The 15,088-nt window shown below is 35.3% G+C and overlaps 1 protein-coding gene and 1 long non-coding RNA gene across 2 annotated transcripts in view; both read right to left on the reverse strand.

Annotated features, from left to right (window-relative positions):
* Positions 1 to 12,147, reverse strand: part of LOC130047256 (IgGFc-binding protein-like) — a 72,097-nt gene extending 59,950 nt beyond the window's left edge. Inside the window, exon 1 of the mRNA XM_056141881.1 lies at positions 12,036 to 12,147. Coding sequence (XP_055997856.1) covers positions 12,036 to 12,147 — 112 coding nt within the window. The remainder of the gene's footprint in view (positions 1 to 12,035) is intronic.
* Positions 12,148 to 12,708: 561 nt separating this feature from the next.
* Positions 12,709 to 13,539, reverse strand: LOC130046740 (uncharacterized). Its single transcript, XR_008795730.1, has 3 exons — positions 13,405 to 13,539; positions 12,982 to 13,113; positions 12,709 to 12,830 (listed from the first exon to the last, which is right to left on the reverse strand). It is a non-coding gene; the product is annotated as an uncharacterized LOC130046740 (long non-coding RNA).
* Between the last annotated feature and the right edge of the window lie 1,549 nt (positions 13,540 to 15,088).

The following is a 15,088-nucleotide window of genomic DNA, read 5'->3' on the forward strand; positions in this document are numbered from 1 at the left end:
GGCAACGATGTGGTGCATATATGTGCCCGCATATCCACAAACCACAGGGATACCAAGGATTAGGCGTTCTGGTCACTCCCCCAGACCTAGAGTCAAGGAAATGAAATGCGTAGCTTTTGCGATGCTGTACTGCATGGTAAAGGGTCAGAGGATCCTTTGAGATCAGGACAATGGAGGGACTTCAGGACCTGGTGAGTTCCAAGAATAACCCCGGCTCCAACAACAGGGCAACCAGGGGATACAGCCTTGATGTAGGGATATGCTGGCGGTGACAAGAACCCCTGATACAAACCGTGACCGTACAGGCTTGGGGTCTGGTCATCAACCTATCGGTGAGGGGATTGGGCTGATCTCTCCAACACTGGAATGAAGGGATGCAGTGATTGGGGTATGATATCCCCATGGAGATAACTCCGTGGGCTGGAGTTAAAGTACCACATAATTAATCATTAAAGAGCTCTGAAAATGGACCGAGACTCGGAAGGCTCTAGGTGGGACCACAGCAGTAGCAAACTGAGTGCGGAAAATGATAGTCCTAGGGTTTCCCCTTCTTACCCCTATACTCTTTCTGTGGACACTTCAACGTTTTAGTTGTTATTAGTCTTTCTTATATGTGATCTTACATGATGGAAAATCATGAACTTTCAGGTGAGCTCAATTACCCTTAAAGGCCTATTTGACCCCTTTGAAGGGTTTTATATTTGTGACTTCGTTGCCATCTATCCTTATATCAAAATTGTTTTCTTTCATCACCCAATATTCAAACATAAGAAAAGTCTGAAATGTTGCCCCAACCTTGGGATCGAGGCGTAAGGTTGTACTCCTACAGTCCAAAACTGAGGGCGGAAAATGATAGTCCGATGGATCCCCTTCCTTGCCTGCATACTGTTTTTGCGTACTTTTCAAAGATTAATTTGTTATTACATGTACTGGGGTAGACTTTATTATGACCCTACATGATGTAAAATCAAGAACTTTCAGGTAAGCTCAATCGTCCTTATAGGCCTATGTGACCTTTAAAATGTTGTATATGTTTGACTTTGTTGTTCTCTATCCATCTATCAGCTTTGTTTTCTTTCATTACCAAATATTCAATTATTAAAGAGGTCTGAAAAGTGGCCCCACCTTTATGAGGCCCCAGGTAATGGGACTCCTTGTATGGGTTCTATATGTTTAACGTTTACCCTTTATCAGTTTTGTTTTATTCCAACACCCTTTCGTCATTTATTAGAAAGGTCTGAAAAGTGGTCCCACCTTTGGAAGACCCCAAGTGGTACCCCTACAGTTCCATACTAAGGGCGGAAAATGATAACCTTAGGGATCCACTTATTTGTCTACATACTCATTTAGCGGTTTCTTCAAAGATTAAGTTGTTATTAGCCTTCATTATGACCCTACATTACAGTACACGACACGAGTTATATACACTCCACTGTGGAAAGACCACGGTGGAAAATCCACGGAGATACACCGTGTCCTCCGTGATCTACATTGTGTGTTATTTGCGAATACACATAGCTTCCAGCAGCTTTGTTCTGGCCACGGGCGTCTTGCAGGAGATGTGAAAATGTGCCGCAGGCCAAATAATCATGATAATAGGATCTCCCTAACTAGAGAGAGTACCATCACTATTTCTTCATAGTGGTGGGGGAGGACTACTAATACCCTACCCTCAAAATTTCAGTCTCCGGGGTAGGGTTTTTCGATAATTCCGAACCCGATGTTTATTCACTAAGTCTAATGCGTTATTTAAAAATGTCTGAGGAGCGGATCTCCATAACTAAAGAGAGTAACCTAACCATTTCTTCACAGTGGTGGGAGAGGACCACTAACACCCTACCATAAAAATTGCAGTCCCATGGGTAGGGGTCTTCGATGATTCCGAACCCGATGTTTATTCACTAAGTGTAATGCGTTATGCATAAAATTAGGAGGGGCGGATCTCCGTAACTAAAGGGAGTAACAACACCATTTCTTCACAGTGGTGGGAGAGGACCACTAATACCCTACTACAAACATTTCAGTCTCCGGGGTAGGAGTCTTCGGTGTTTCCGAACCCGATGTTTATTCACTAAGTGTTATGCATTATGCATAAACATTGGAGGGGCGGATCTCCGTAACTAGAGAGAGTAACATCACCATTTCTTCACAGTGGTGGGAGAGGACCACTGATACCCTACCACAAAAATTTCAGTCCCCGGGGTAGGGGTCCTCGATAATTCCGAACCCGATGTTTATTCACTAAGTCTAATGCGTTATTTAAAAATGTCTGAGGAGCGGATCTCCATAACTAAAGAGAGTAACATCACCATTTCTTCACAGTGGTGGGAGAGGACCACTAACACCCTACCATAAAAATTGCAGTCCCATGGGTAGGGGTCTTCGATGATTCCGAACCCGATGTTTATTCACTAAGTGTAATGCGTTATGCATAAAAATTGGAGGGGCGGATCTCCGTAACTAGAGAGATTACCATCACCATTTCTTCACAGTGTTTGGGGTTGGTAACTGGCACCCCATCCTTATAATTCCAGTGTGGTATTGTTTTGTGCATATAAAAATTTGAATTGCGAACTGCGTTCTGGAATGCAGTTCACTATTGAATTGCGAATAGTGAACTGCGAACTGCGTTCCAAAATCTGAAAGCCGTTGGGGTCACACACCCCCCCTCGAATAAGATACATGAGTTGAGTTATAAGTATGTTTGTTGAACATCTATTTAATGCATATAAACAATGTCTTGCATATCCCAAAAGTCCAAAATAAATCACAATAAGCCCTTTTTATAAATACCCTGAGTAGGTATTAACGGTAATTTTCAAAGAAATTCAGAGAAATTTTCAACAAAAATAATTAAATCAACTATCGTTGTAGGCTATTCGGGTAGTGTTGTGGGGGGGGGGGGGGTGGGTGGGGTCTGAACCCATGCACCTGTGTCATTGATAACTCAAACATGTATAGTTATCTTCATGTAAAATAAATCATAAGAATATGATCATATATGATCATTCAAGTAGAAAAAAATGGTATGCGGGTAAACCTATAGATTAATCTAGAATCAGAATCCATTGCTACGGGGTGTCATCAGTTAATATGATTTATATAACCTTCGATTCCATTTCAATTCAAGTGTACTATTTGAGATGTATCCGACCTGGTTCCACTCCACCCCCACCCCGCTTTCTATGAACCCGACTTTCTACAGGCCTGTTGGCATATAATGACATGATTTATAATGCTAAAATATTGCCCATGATTTGAATCAGTGGGATAAGATATTTTTTAAAACGTGGATAGATTAACATTATGTCGTAATGAAACATTTAGTTAAGCTTCCTGGAACCTAAAACAATGTAAAAAAGGACACAGATCGGAGAGAAATATTTATTCATGGTTCGAATTTCCACTATTGTTTGTATATAATACACAAGTACTTGACCCAAACGCCCACAGCTATGGCCTGTCTGCATGCTAAGCATACATTATATACAATTTTTAGTTTTATAAGAAATGTTTCGTTGTTTGGTAAACATATTAGAGGAATAAGATTTCTGTCATATTGTAAGTTTATATGCATGTACCCTCTACCATTTAAACTATCGTGACCTACATTTTGATTGGTTCATTTGGATTTTGAATTTCGAAATTAGAATCTCGTATTCTGAATTTCGAATTTCAAATCTCTAATGAGCCCTCTGGGCTTTCGTAGACATGTGTTATTTTTCCATCTGATTTCAGAATATTTTCAAGTTGATGAACTACAGGACATTTTACAACGTATTGTCATATTTTATTTAATTATTCACACACACACACACACACACACACACACACACACACACACACACACACATATATATATATATATATATATAATATGCATCTTTCCGAATAATGGTATCACGGTTCATTTCGTACATGAAGCAGTTGATACATTAATATAGATCAATGTTTATGTGTACAAATTATTACTGAATTTCATCTAAACAATACAAGACCCTAAAAATAAAACGTTTGCATTGAATGAAAAATAACAGCGGTCTATGAGCTTTTCGCTTTTCAATTTCAAAGCCTCACCATTCAATTTTGCTATTCCAATAATGCCCCCCCCCCCAACTCGTAGGTCAAGATGTTGAATAACTTGAATTTATACTATAAAAGGATGGTTTGCCTATTAAATGGATCCTCAAATTCAAAAATACAGTAAACCGGTTGTTTCACCTCAGGCATAAACTTTGGTTATCTACCGCATAGGTATGCAGATAATTTCAGCGCGATATATTTTGACGGACAATATGTTCCAAAAAATGGTAAGCATTGTAATGTTAATTAATGTTAATTACTCTCCTGAAAAACATTCTACAGTCGTCAAAAACATAAACAAAACCCAGTAGTTTATCAAACAGATGTATCTTTTTTGCACAAATACGTATTTGCATTGCTGACAGAATTAGGTGCAATTATAACTATCAAACATGTGGCGGTGTGAATCTAAATCGTTCAACCAAGTAAAAAGTATTACCTCGAGTGGAAAAACTGTTCTTCCGTATTCAAAATGCTATAAATATTAAATATTTGAATACGACAGGACAATTACACACAAATAGTGGCGCTGAATTACACCTTATGTGACCTTACGCGCACAAACAGCAACTTTGTAAAAGGTAATTTAAAGAAGGAGATACTTACCGGTGCACGTTTTTCCATTTCCAAAGAAACCAAAGAAACAATCACACGAATAAGTCCCTCCTACTGACAGATCCGTGCACTTAGCGTATTTACTGCAGTCATCTCGTCCCTCCTTACACGATTTAATGGCTGGAAAAAATTCACATCACATCCATTAAAAAACCGAGTTGGCGTTTAATATTAAGATATCAGTTATATGAATGGAATATAATAGGATTTTAAACAATGTTTTGTATGGAACCAGATACTACATTATATTTCAAACTCTCCATTACAGTATTTTTCTTTGTTCCGTGGTAAATTAATTTCAATCAACTAAATCTAGACATCAGTACCTAATGAAAGGTGAAGATAACGAACAGTGTATATGTTTAAACAGTTTTCAAGAGAATTAAATGTAAGGAAACTATCGATACATGTATTTGCTAAGTCTTTTTAAATTACAGAGTATCTACTTACTAGCATACTTATAGTCCTCTTATTTCAAATAAAATACAACAATCGCTGTTAAATCAAGAATGACAGAATCTAAAACTCGTACAATGTTATATCATACTTTTTACAATGTAATACCAGTTCCATGCAATGTTCAAAAGGATGTAGCCATGATGTTGGGGGGTGGGGTGGAAATGATGATAAAAGGTGAAGATAACGAACAGTGATTAATCTCATAACTCCTACAAGCAATACAAAATAGATAGTAGGGCAAACACGGATCCCCGGATACAACAGAGGTGGGATCAGGAAGCATTCCCTGTCAACCGGTCACACCAACCGTGGGTCCAATATCTTGATCATGTAAACGGAATTTACTGTAGTCGAAATCAGTGTGCCAAGGACGGCCTAACCATAGGTATGGAACACGTCAGACAGCATTTGACCCAATGATAGGTTGTATTGGAAAACTAGATCGTTATAACGACCATAGAATTTGCGAAATGCTGACTTTAAACAAGAGTGTTGAAACTCATGCAATATCAACTTGTTTGCCAGTAGCCTGCCTCGATTTGAACACAGACCATACGCAGAGCAAGATCTTTCATATCGAATCATTTGAGAGACATAAACACCATATGCAGATGATAATGGAATATTGCTACATAAATGAAAATATATATCTAAGTATGAAACAGAGGTGGACGACTTTGGTGTCTTTTATTTCGAGATCACAGGGATATATCGAATCGATATATGAATGAAAGTTATTATTGTTAATAGATAAAACATCGTCGTTATATCTTAATGTCGAATAAAAGGCCACAGCAAGAAATTTTTTCTTCTGACGTAAAAGTTTTTGAATAATTTATGTTTCGTGGGAATACAAAAACAGGTCAGCTAACAAAGGAGCTCAATTCGTGCCCATGGGAATTCTAACTGACTAATAAATCAAATAGTCTCTATTCGTGCCCATGGGAATTCTAACAGACTAATAAATCTAATAGTCTCTATTCGTGCCCATGGGAATTCTAACAGACTAATAAATCTAATAGTCTCTATTCGTGCCCATGGGAATTCTAACAGAATAATAAATCTAATAGTCTCTTAAATGAAATAATTACATTAATCATTTCTTTTCATTTACATGGGATATGAAAAAATAGAAATATGAGATCAAAATAGTGGATAGTCCTTTTTTATGTTAGAGTACAACTTTAATTACAGAAATATACTTTTGATTTTGTAAGCAAAGGGGTGTTGTAACTGTTAAAAGGTATACACTTCATTAACCAATATCATAATCAATCAATAGTACATAATCATTTGAAGGTTTAGGAGTACATTCTCCACCGAAAAATTTGAATGCATATGCGGATCTTTTTATTTTGATATTTTTTGATGACACACAACATACTTGTAAATAACATATCAATTATTTGAAGAAAAGACCCTTTTTGTAACTGATATCATGCAAGGCTGAAGGTTTCTTTCTCGATCACTAAAATCACAATTCATAATTGTTGCATTTTATATTTTGTACTTGGGTTTTAGTTTTTGAGAAATAAACTACAGCAGATGTGATATTGTATATTACCTGTCTCAATTATTTCAGAGAAATGAATGCTTCCTTGTACTGATTTTTACACGCGTTTCAATATCATATTAATATCCTTTTCTAATTTAATTGTTCTACGTAAAACTTACTTCTCATATTTCTCTTCATGTAAATGTAAAAAACAACAAAAAACAGTGATCAATCTCATTAATTCTATAAATATAAAAAAAACCCAGCCGTTTAACCATTAGAATTATTGAAAAAAAAGGCAAGAACTAATTGACTATACTTTTTTCAAACTGTAAAAAATATACACTAGAAAAGCTCTCAGAAGAAGTTTGTCAGTAAAACACCATCACAAAGAGGATGAAAAAGGACATTAATAATGCCATTTTAAATTTATCCATCTGGAAAAAGCTAATTTAAGTGATAGATATACTGAGGATTTAATGACAACTAAATTACGTGTATCATGAGTTTTGTTTACATCGTTGAGTTGAAAGAGTATATCCCATTTAAGATAGGAAATGCTTACCTGTACACGTGAAGCCATCCCCTGTGTAGCCTGTTTTACATTTACATCTAAAGGAACCAATCGTGTTGTCACACCAGGCATGGGGTCTGTGACAGTTATGTGTGTTTTCCTTGCATACATCGATGGCTTGGTAAAGGGAAAGACAATAAATTGATTAATTTCTAAAATATCAACGAAGAAGGAACATTTTCACTATTACTTGTCGTGTTTTCACTCCTTTTTATATTATCGAAAGTAAACTGCAAATGCTAACAGAAGACATATTGAAAGTAGTTTACCTAGAATTGAAATATAGAGAACAATCATGACCTTCACTATCATTTGACATTTTCATAAACATAGCTCAATATCATCATGAAAAGAACTCTTTTTATTGATGTCTTAAAGTGTTGCACGTGGATAACCTCCACTGCCCATGTATAATTGAATATTTTTCAATTCGTTGTTAAAGTTTAAAGATTGAATTGTTTGATGTACAAGTGATAAAATTGTGCCCTTCTCTTTATAATCATAACTCTGATTTACTTATACATCATATGCATTAAAATTGTCAATCACATACGAGAATAATCACAAGGGTTTTCTTTTATACTCATACTATAGAGACAATTGTGACATGCATTTCCTAATATCACTTCACAGTTTTAGCTTCACCACTGAAAACTTTCTTCTGCTAATTCCCTTCTTATATTGAACACTTTAGTTGTCTTCTATTCTCTAGTCTCACCTCTGCATATGTAGCCGTCTCCTCGGAATCCTTTCTTACACTTGCAGGTGAAGCTCCCAATCGTGTTCGAACATTCGGTATGTGGACGATGACAATTGTGCGTATTGCTTGTACACTCGTTGATGTCTTTAAAACATAGGTTAATGTCATAAAGACTTTTCCAGTCATAAGAAAACAAAACGCAACTGTGTAGAAAGAGTTCTGAGTATATGCAATACCAAGAGTCACTTATTTAGAATTATATTCTTCTAGCGGACGCATCAGTTTATTAACTCGTTTTTTGGTCACATGATGAAATGTACAATGCTTTTGTAAGCTATATACATTTTACTCCACAAAACATTTTCTTACCGCGACAGGTATGTCCATCTCCAGTAAATCCGATGTTGCATTTACACGTGAACGATCCGATTGTATCGGTACAAGTTGCCCGTTTCGGTGAATTCCGTTTATCACATGTGTGTGACCCTCTTGTACACACATTAATATCTAATGTAATAGAATCGTAGATGTCTTAGAATTTCTTTTCTAATTCAATTACAATAAATAACTACATGTATAAACTTACTCCGAACATAAGAATGCCTCAAATCATATTTTTGACTATGCAAAAGAGAAAGAAGAGTGTAGTATCATTTTACCTGTGCATGTAAATCCGCTTCCTTCAAAACCAGTACGACATGAACATTTGTAGGACCCAATTGTGTTAGTGCAATCAGCTCGGCTGTGGCATTTGTCTGTCCCTCTCTCACACTCATTGATATCTAGAACAAATTGTAATTCGCATATTAAGTATCTTGACATTGATGGTATAAAGTGAGCACCAGATGGTAGGGGGAAGGCCGACAGCAATCATTTGGAGTCTGATAAGGGAAACGGAGTTAGGATCAATGAACAAAACTGATGAATGACAGTGTGTACTGGATAATTTAAGTAAAGACCTTATATGTAACTCAAAAGGAAGAGTATCAAATGATTTACATGTATATATATATATAAATAGATAGGTAGATAGATAGATAGATAGATAATAGTTACTTTTCGCAATGATCGGTAAAAGTGTAGGTAAAAAATAAAAATGAAACACGAAGACGTTTAGTAAAGCTCCTTCTTTCAGTCCTAAACAACCTTTACGACAGGGGCCCAACAAAGGGGTCGACCAGCACACCAGATCCCGCAAAAGTACCCTCGATTTGCCGCACCCAGGCCTCTGAGAGCTCGGTTCAACTCCTATCAGGGTCTCTAAATTAGCACAGTATCTGCACCAATATGCAATCAGGCATGTGGCAAAGGAAATATTACATGGGTTTACGTATGGCTTCAAGTTGAATTATACAGGTCCTCGAACTTTCACGTTTTCAGACAATTTGAGGTCAGCTAGCTAGTCAATTCAAATATCATGATCAGTTACAGGAAAAAATCCTTGAAGAAGTTAAACAGCGAAGGTTAATGGGCCCCTTTTTACAACCTCCTGTGTCTAATATGCATATTTCACCTTTAGGGCTTGTTCCAAAGTCAAGTGGTGGTTGGAGGATGATTACACATCTGTCGTACGACAGATGTGTAATCATCCTCCAACCACCACTTGACCTCCATCAAATTGTGTTTTTAAAAAATCACAGTGTACGGTATAAAATTTAAAAGAAATGTAACGCCTGAGGATTATAAAATGAAAGCGCTTGAGTTGAAATTTTAACTTTGTGTACAGTTTATTATATTTCTTTATATATATATATATATATATATATATATATATATATATATATATATATATATTCAATAAATTCTTTTTTCTTGGTATCGGGGTAGAATAAAGTCAAAAAATAAAATCCAATACTCAAACTTTTATCTATTTAAGTTTGAGTATTGGATTTTATTTTTTGACTTTATATATATATATATATATATATATATATATATATATATATAAACACTACAATCCAACAACACTCTACATCCAAAGTGTCGGATCTAATAGATTTATGATGCAAAATATGTATTCCTATTTCTGAAATATGAAAAGCAACAATTCGCTTTGAAAACAAATACAGTTGTATTTATTTAAAGATGTCAATAAGTGGCGACATCAGCCACATTTTGAGGATTCTCATCGTCAGGGTATTATTCAACACAAAATTACATGTTCTGGTTTTTTGTTTTTTGTTTTGTTTTTTGTTGCAGTGTTTGTTATTTTACGATGCGAAAATTACTTCCCTCATGTACAGAATCAAATGCAAAATTATTTGCAGATTCGACTCAAAATAAAATGTCTCAAAATTGTTTCCATGTTAACTGAAAATTAAGTATAGCAAAGTTGTACTCAATTTCCAGAAAATTCAAATGTAGGAATACTTCTAACATATTTATGATTAAGAGGGAGGGGGCGTTAGTTACAAGGAAAATTAATGACTATGTATCATGACTTACCTCTGCATACAAATCCATTTCCTTCAAATCCTGTGTTGCATTTACATGTGTACGATCCGATTGTATTTGTACAAGTGGCGTATCCTGGTTTTTTGTCACACCTATCTGTTCGTCTTTTGCATTCATCAATGTCTTTTAAAGTATAAAGTTGATACATGTTTTTCTTCTTGATACTTATCTAATTTGATACTTTATATTTCGATTTGACCTTTCACCTTATAAATCGGAATGTTGTATTCAGAATTGAAATACCATGTTTTGATCTAACTGTTGAGAACTATACTTCATGGATTTAAAAAAAGACTTTTTTATTACCAAATGAATCGAAGAATAAATTCATCATGGAAACCGTGTATCTATCACTTAAAAGGACTCACTCACGATTTTCCCCAAAAGTTTGTTTTTCACTTTTAATAATCAAATTCTACAGTTTAATATGTTTAAAAGTCTCATATAAATTAAGGTCATGCATTACCATCGACGCTCATTGTAGAACGTTCATTATTTGTTTTGTAAACAAAAATTGCAGTATGTTATTGTTTACAAAGTTTTCAAAAGCAATGGATATCGATTTAAGTTTATTATATCTATCACATGTCAAATATTCTTTAGGTAAAATTTGTCATCTAAAAGTGAGATTTGTGACTGTGTAACATTAGGATGCTTCAAAGTACAAAACCAACACTTCACTTCTTTGTTTTCAAATCGAGTCTTTGTTTACCTAACACAGAGGTAGGATAAAATACTGCTCTTATCCTTGCATTCAGAAGGTTCAAATTTTGGTGATCAACATTAAATGAATTATATGTTTAATATCTGACATAAAAAAAGAAGACATTTCCAAAAAAAGTGAAGCAGTCCTTTTTATATCAACACAGGTAAACAAACCTATACCGACAATTCACTCCTCCGTAATCATATATTACGCTGCAATTTTTCCACACGCAAACGAAACGTTTCAAATAGAAAGGAATTAGATAGCATTAGAAATTGGTGTGCTATATTTTTTGCAATTCCAAAAACTGTACGGGTGAAACTGTGTATGATATAAACATTTGTCTATGCAAATGTAGGTTATGATTTATTGTGGAAAAGTTTAATGGGCATAATTTTCAAAAAATTTGAATTGTGGTATGTAAGAAATACTATTGTAACACTCACCAACACACTTGGTGCCGATCAGTTTAAATCCTGTATCACATGCACACCTATAGGAGCCTATAATGTTGACACAATGAGAATGTCCCCTGCACGCGTGTATTCCCAGACCGCATCCACCTATATCTGAAGATGACAATACCAACACCAATTCTTTATTTTTAATCATTAAGATAGTACGGCACCCTTTTCTCAAATTACCTTATTTTGCTTCTCTATTATTTGGTGTCCATTCTGTGAAAAAGTATTTTCGGTTGCTGTTTCATTGTAAGGAGTAGATTTAACACCATATGAAGACAAATATCTCAGTAAATTGTGATACAATGGCGACATAACTGTACAATGATTACGTATATAGTGGAAATATCAATATTTTCATGTAACATGGCGTCAGGATATGATGCCCGCAATATCCAAGCGACACAAACACACATTAAGATATAGAGCCACAACAATGTGACGATATAGAAGTTGTTGTATGATATATAAAGTAATTCTACACATACCTATGCATTTATTTCTCTTGTACGCGCATCCTTTCTTACAAGAACACCAAAAGCGAACTGAATTGAACGGAGATATATGATGTGGAACGAATGTATATCCGGTGCAATTCATTTGATAGACTCCTGCTCTATCCAGGGGTCCGTGTTTGCCATATTCCTAAATTTGTTTCGATATAGGAATTTCGAGATTAATCCCTGTTTGTTTTCTTTTTTCAAAATTTTGTTTACTGCTTGATTTATTTCACCTAGAATTTAACATTGAAGTATATGGGAAAAGCATGTTTTATTACAATATTTTAAAAACAAAGTCTATTTTCATAATCATCTCTTGGTAGAAAGTTACAAACACTTTCTTTTTATGAAAATATGAAATAAAATTAATCATTGACCGCACACAGTTTTAGAACATGAGATTTTTCTTATTTTTACAAAGGGCAGACAACTTTTCCAAAAAGTCTTAAGTGCAAAAGGATCAGCTTCTAATCATTTACCAGTCATGTGAATTTCATCTGCTTCACTTTCATCATTATTTAACAATAAACTTTTATGTTGATCTAAATCCTTCAAAATTGTTCATTATCCTTTCATTTTTTTGCTCTGGGAAAAGTCAGTTTATTGTTAAATAATGATGAAAATGAAGCAGATGAAATTCACAAGAAAATTTGAAAATACTTCTACACATTTGTCCAGAACCCTCGAATCCGGTTTTGCATGCACAGATGTATGAACCCACAGTATTTGTGCACTTGGCATTCGCATGGCATTTGTCTGTACCCAAGAGACACTCGTTGACATCTGCAAGGGTGTTATCCCAAAGACAGTTAAAATTTTTACACAAATTGGTCAAAATACGTGTGATTGGAGTCTTTGAATTTGTAGTTCTAATGATGAAGCAGTGTAACCAAAACGATTTAAGAACGTATTTGATTTTATAAGAACTACTGACCAACACAGCTTTTCTTGTCTGCTGCCAATGTATAACCTTTGGGACAAGTACATCGGAAGGATCCTGGGGTGTTTACACAGATGGCTAATTCTTTAGCACAATTGTGGGTGCCACGATAGCATTCATTTATATCTGGAGAAAAAGTATTTGCAATGCAACATTAAAATCCTACCAACAAAAGGTAAATAGTATTGAGGTAAATAAATGACAGTGTTGCCACTATGCTTCCATTAAACGGCAATGACACAAACATTGTATGTAGTTGTATATAAACCTATATAACATTGGATATGACATTGTTACCAACACAGTTTGTATGCAGTTGTATATAAACCTATATAACATTGGATATATCATTGTTACCAGCTCAGTTTGCATGTAGTTGTATATAAACCTATATAACATTGGATATGGCATTGTTACCAGCACAGTTTGGCGTTCCATTTCCTTCCCAGCCTTTATTGCAGGAACAAGTGTAACTTCCTACCGTATTTGTACATTTGGCTCGAACTTTGCTTCTGTCACAGCCATGCGTTCCCAGAGTACATTCATCAATATCTATCAATAGTTATCAGGTGACATCAATATCTACCAACAGTTATCAGTTAACATCAATATCCATCCTTTATCCATCAATAGTTGTCAGGTAACAGTGATCAGAATTACGTAGAAGCTATGAATTTCAATCAATGAAAAAGTGAAGACAACATACGATACTGAAAGTCATGATAAAGTTGCACAGTAATTCTTTTATATATAAAACATAATCCGAGAAGAAAATGGGATTAATCCAGACTAAAGAATAGTTCGACTAATAATGGTTAATATGGGTTACTGAATTGTCATCAAGTGTGCTCTATCTACCCAACCGAATACATGTGATATTATGCATTTGCATTGGTCTTTAGTTAGGGGAATAGGACACCCAGAAAACGTTTGTCATAATTTTGTAAAACTATTAGCAATTGATCAATAAACGACTCTGTGACTAATGTTACATGCTTGTCTTGCATAACTATTTAAACCAAGACCGTGCAACGTTTTCGAAATATAAGCCCTGTCAATATATATATAGGTGAAGATAACGAATAGTGATCAATCTCATTAACTCTTAAAAAGAACACAAAATAGAGAGTTGGACAAACATGGACCCCTGGACATACCAGAGGTGTAATCAGGTGCCTAGGAAAATTAATCATTCACTATCGACCGGTCTCACCCGTCATGAGCCTTATATCTTGATCAGTTAAACATTTTATACAGTAGACGTTTATCCTTAGTGCAAAGCATCGTCGGAAACCGACGGTTAGTTGCTCTACGATTACCTACCGTGGGTCACAAGGCCGATATTTTCGCATAACTCATTAGAATACGTGATCTTATGTGACCTATTGAGGACCAATGGGAGTCGCCATAAATATACCCCGTACTCAAAGTGTCAGCTGTAATAACGGCGCCCATAAACTGTATGACAAACGGGATGATTTCAGCTTCTCCATCGTCAACTTCCCACATTGATATAGCAATATTCCATTATCACCTGCATGTGGTGTTTATATATCTCAACTGATTCGATATGCAAGAGCTTGTTCTGGGTATAGTCAGTTTTTAAATCGGGGTAAGCTACTGACAAACAAGTCGATTGAAGTCAGCATTTCGCAAATTCTTTGGTCGTTATAACGATCTAGTTGTGTTGTCAGTTTGCCCTTAATGTCTACTTTCAATAAAATATCTAAGTATGAAGCAGAAGTGGACGACTCTGTGGTGTCCTTTATTTCGAGCTCACAGGGATATATCAAATCGACATATGAATGAAAGCTATCATTGTTAATTGACAAAACGTCATTGATATATCTAAAAGTCGAGTTGAAGGTCACAGCAAGAGATTTTTTCTTCTCACGTAGAAGTTTTTGAATAAATTCTGCTTCATATGAATATAAGAACAGGTCAGCATTCGTTCAAATGTAAAACTCTGATCCGCTATTGTGGTCCAACGCTAACCCTAGCGGCCAACTTGAATCTTCACTTTATCAGAAAACTTTCATGTAAATTTCAGCTTTTCTGACCCAGTGGTTCTTGAGAAGATTTGTAAATTATCCCAATTTAT

The sequence above is a fragment of the Ostrea edulis genome, chromosome 6 (assembly GCF_947568905.1).
Source record: "Ostrea edulis chromosome 6, xbOstEdul1.1, whole genome shotgun sequence".
Lineage (NCBI taxonomy): Eukaryota > Metazoa > Mollusca > Bivalvia > Ostreida > Ostreidae > Ostrea > Ostrea edulis.